This window comes from Corvus brachyrhynchos, unplaced genomic scaffold, assembly GCF_000691975.1.
Source record: "Corvus brachyrhynchos isolate BGI_N302 unplaced genomic scaffold, ASM69197v1 scaffold32, whole genome shotgun sequence".
Classification (NCBI taxonomy): Eukaryota; Metazoa; Chordata; class Aves; order Passeriformes; family Corvidae; genus Corvus; species Corvus brachyrhynchos.
Genome location: NW_008237919.1, coordinates 9,354,763 through 9,359,155, shown reverse-complemented (window position 1 = coordinate 9,359,155; position 4,393 = coordinate 9,354,763). Strand labels below are relative to the sequence as shown.

The 4,393-nt window shown below is 40.4% G+C and overlaps 1 protein-coding gene across 1 annotated transcript; it reads left to right on the top strand.

Moving 5' to 3' along the window:
• The first annotated feature begins 78 nt into the window (after positions 1-78).
• On the top strand, positions 79-3,191 carry RPL18A (ribosomal protein L18a). The gene is made up of 4 exons (XM_008632786.2): positions 79-289; positions 873-1,002; positions 2,517-2,626; positions 3,042-3,191. Exons 1-4 carry the CDS (start codon positions 179-181, stop codon positions 3,132-3,134), a joined length of 444 nt encoding a protein of 147 aa, XP_008631008.1. The 5' UTR covers positions 79-178; the 3' UTR covers positions 3,135-3,191.
• Positions 3,192-4,393: the final 1,202 nt, after the last annotated feature.

Genomic DNA, 4,393 nt, shown 5'->3' with positions numbered 1-4,393 from the left:
TGCGTGTCTGGGGCCGCGGAACCTGCGGCGGGTTCGGCGCGGGGTGGGCGCGATGGTGGCTCCGCGGCTCGCTCATTCTACAGGCCGCCTGTGTTTCGTGTTCCTCTAGCTGCGGGAGTACAAGGTGGTCGGGCGCTGCCTGCCCACGCCGAAATGTACGACGCCTCCTCTGTACCGCATGCGGATCTTCGCTCCGAACCATGTCGTCGCCAAGTCCCGGTTCTGGTACTTTGTTTCTCAGCTGAAGAAGATGAAGAAGTCTTCTGGAGAGATTGTGTACTGTGGCCAGGTGAAGGATTAAAAACCTAAAAACGTGGGAGGGTCTTATGGAATTCCAGCAGGTTTATGTGGAAGGATTTTATAGGAATCACAGTTATTGGGTGTGAGGTTGAAAGCCATTCATCTTCCAGTTGCTGTGAAAAGGAGTGACAAGTTTGATTTTTGAATGTAGTGGTACCTGTCCTGTAAACTAAATAGAAACTTATTTACTGCTTCAGAATTATGAGCCATGTTTCGCTCAGTGTTGCTCTCTTGTTCTTAGACTTCGTTCATTGTGCCATATACCTTTTAACAAGCATCTGGATATCCATAACCCTGGGAAAGTGGATGTTTATATGCTTATGCTCCTGTATCTTGATACTTAAAGAACACTCTTTAGAGCTGAAATCTTGTATTTTTCTTTGAATTACTATAGTTTTCCACTCTGAATTACCAAAACTTAAATCCAGCTATGTTGGTAAGGGGAAGGAGTTGTTTTTTGACAGTAAGACTTAAAACAGTGGTTTTGTTAGAGCTCTGAAATACTTACTAAAATTGTAAAATGGTGATAGTACATCATCTCTAACTACTACCATGTTCTTGTGTAATTCCAGGTGTATGAGAAGTCCCCTCTGCGGGTAAAAAATTTTGGTATTTGGTTGCGCTATGATTCTCGTAGTGGAACCCACAACATGTACAGGGAGTACAGAGATTTGACCACTGCGGGTGCTGTCACTCAGTGCTGTGAGTATATGTAACTGTTGAGTTATAAAATATAAGCAGAAGATTAAATCTCAAACTAGGCGTAAAGCATGCTGACTTAATCCATGGTAAAATAGCTGAAACACTTGGAAAAACTAAAGGAGGAAGTTGCCAGATATTCCATAGATGTTTATCTGTTACCCAGTGTGGTATCTGACTTGTTACCTCTCTTTATACAGTTTCTCTGACTGGAAAGTATTCCCACTTCTTTTTGGTGTGTCTTTCTACAATTCTAGTAATGAGTTTTGCTATACAAAATGAAAATTTAATGACTTTTTAGGTGCTGTATTTCCTGCACTGTGTTGATTTAAGGTAGTCATCTTCCCAAGTCTTGTGAAGAGAGTATTTCAGAGATCATGTGGAACATACTAGCATCTGTCCTTTGGAGAACAAGTTAAAAAAAAATCAGGAAATTTTTTTTTTAATAGGAAAAAACCCCAATTGTTACTCCAAGATCTCATTGTCTCATTTCAGGGAGAATTAATGTTTGTCCTGATTTCAGTCTGTTTTGTGAAGTACTTGAGGGATAGACTATTTGTATAGTTGATGCTGTTGATATTTGACTCCAAGGTGTTAGAAGCACTACAGATTGCACATAAAAACCCAAAGAATATTGTTCTTAATAATGATATTCTTGTCATGTGTGCAAATATTAAATGTATCTTGTCGCCTTTCAAAAGCTGAAGTGCTGTTGAAAGTGAAATTTAAGGTTCTACATTAACGTATGATAATCCCTGTTAATTAACATACTGAAAGATTGCTTAAGAGACCCAGGAACCTTATTTTTCATGGTATAATGATTGATACTTTTATATTTGAGAATAGTCGTGACAGGTAAGTTTTTAATGGGTGTGTTAGATCTTCATGGGAAACACTGTAGTATTTCAGCAGACATACCTTATGGAACTAGCAATGGATGTGATTTGAAGCCAGTGATTTGCACTGCTGAATCGAGGAATTTTCAGGTAGCCCAGGTACAGATGCTTCCTCCTATTCTGAAAGTCTGATTATGTGGGATGAACATCAATTCATGGTTCTATTGCTGGTCAATTTCAATAAAAGTAAAGATAACCTGAGGTCATACCTTTACTTGCACCTTCCTGCTGGAAGGGAAATTGTTTTGGAGTTCATGTGTCTTTCCAGTAATTGTATTTCAGTGTTCATTCTGAATCACAGGATTTTTTTCTCTTGGAAGAGATTAAGTAGTCCTAGGTATCTCATGTCTGTGTGTACTTGAAACTGGACAAGAAAAGTAAGATAGCACTTCCTGTTGAGGAGCTTACTTAGAACTTACAGGAAGAATTTGCTGCTGCTTGTTGGTTTTGTGATATTTTTGCCATCACTTCAATATATTAGAAACTGTGATTTTAATTACAGCTGATCAGAAATTTTAAAAGTTGTAGATGGCACTATGAACATTTCTTAAACAAAAGGCTGTCAGATTCTTAAACTGAAAATGTCATGAAATTTATTTTTAATGAGTTCTGTTGTTCCAGACCGTGATATGGGAGCCCGTCATCGTGCCCGTGCTCACTCTATTCAGATCATGAAGGTTGAGGAAATTGCTGCCAGCAAGTGCCGCAGACCAGCAGTCAAGCAGTTCCATGTAAGTGAGCCAACACTGCAGTGGCCAGTGGGTCCTGGTCTAATGCTGGACTCAAGAGGGGATCCCTCTTGTGTGGTATAGGTTTGCTTTGCAGCCAGAAATATGGCAGGAACCAAACTTGGGTACATATGTTTATGGTATATTATGATCAAAGCTTCTACTGCTAGAAGTATTTGGAAGAAAGTCACAATAAAGCAAATGCATGTTATGGTGCAGAAAACATGCCTCTTACTGGCATTACTTTGAAAAAAAGAATGCAGAATTAAGGTGTTTGTTAAGTCCTCTGAAGTATATATTAATTTGTGGATGGATTACTTTTCTAAGCATAAGTTAGTTACTGAATGCAACTTGGCTATTTATTGCAAACTGTTGTTTATCTAATACCTCAATTAACATAGAAACACTTTTCTTGCAGGATTCTAAGATCAAGTTCCCGCTGCCACACAGAGTTCTGCGTCGTCAGCACAAACCACGTTTCACTACCAAGAGACCAAATACTTTCTATTAAATACAAAAACGTGTTGTCAACTCTGTGTTGCAATAAAGGTCTTACTGGAACCTTTCACTCCCAGTTGTCTTTTGGAGACGGTGTTCTGATTGTCTAGGAGTCCCCCTTCTTACTCTTTTATTTTCTGTAAACCATTGGCAGCCTACTATTTACAGCTGTGATTGCCTTGAACAGGTGAGTGTTTCAGGTGCTGACTTAAATTACCAAAATATCCCATCAATAAATCAAATTTTAATAACCAACTTTCCAGGTCAGAGAAGTCTGTTGTCGAGCAGCTGTAAAATCCTACATCTCTTTTGGCACACAAAGTGAACAGTTGAATTCAGGAAGAAGGCAGCTTCTGGTGCATGCAGAACTCGGACTTGTCAGCTGTAGGAATAAAGACCTCATAAATTCAGTTAAGCTGCTTCAAATTCTAAGCATTTAAATCCAAAATTTTATTTCTAAACTGAATCTTTTCAGGGATGTTGCACACTGTACTTAATAAGCTCACAAGTATGCATACAGAGGTGCCTGTGTTTAGAAAAGTGATGAAGGGCTTGGCAGATTTATCCTTTTATTAGACTAGTGAATGAAAATGATGACAATTTTTATATCCAAGCCCAAATCCTCAGGCTACTTTGTTTACAGTAAGAAGCTTGCAGACACTGTGTAGTTAGGGTTTATTTAAAAGGCTGCTTCATACCTAAAGCTGGTGCTTGCATCTGATGCCCATTTTCAGTGATGGTGTTTCCGGAACAAGAGGCAGGCAGCTACTTAAATTAGTACACAGGTCATAGTAGTGTTGAAGAGCTGATGCTGTGTTTTGTCCAAATGTCAGCCTAAAAGCAGCTGCAGGTGCTGTTAAGAGTGCAGGGAAATACTGTGCAGAGAGGAAACTAGGAGTGTGTTCCTTCTGGGTTAGCTGGAGAGCTGCAACTCAACCTGGAGGGGAGCTGCATCAGTGCAAGGGCGGGTAGTTCTGCAGGACTGGGACCAGCCAGTGCTGCCACAGCGAGCTTCCCTTCTACTGCCTGGCCCTGTGGCTCAGCCTTGTGCTCCTCATCGCCTCCACGGAGAATCAGTTCAGGCAGCTCTTCTGTCTGAAATATGAACTGAAGAAAATGGGATGAAAGTGGGCAATCCACAATCTCCCAGTCGCAAGGGAGGGAGAAACTAAACCCAAAGTAGCTGGAAGGTCCAGTGGGAGTCAGATGAGAATAACGGCCTCAGACTTTGGATTTTAGAACTTTTTTTAACGGAAAGAACAACTCAGCAGG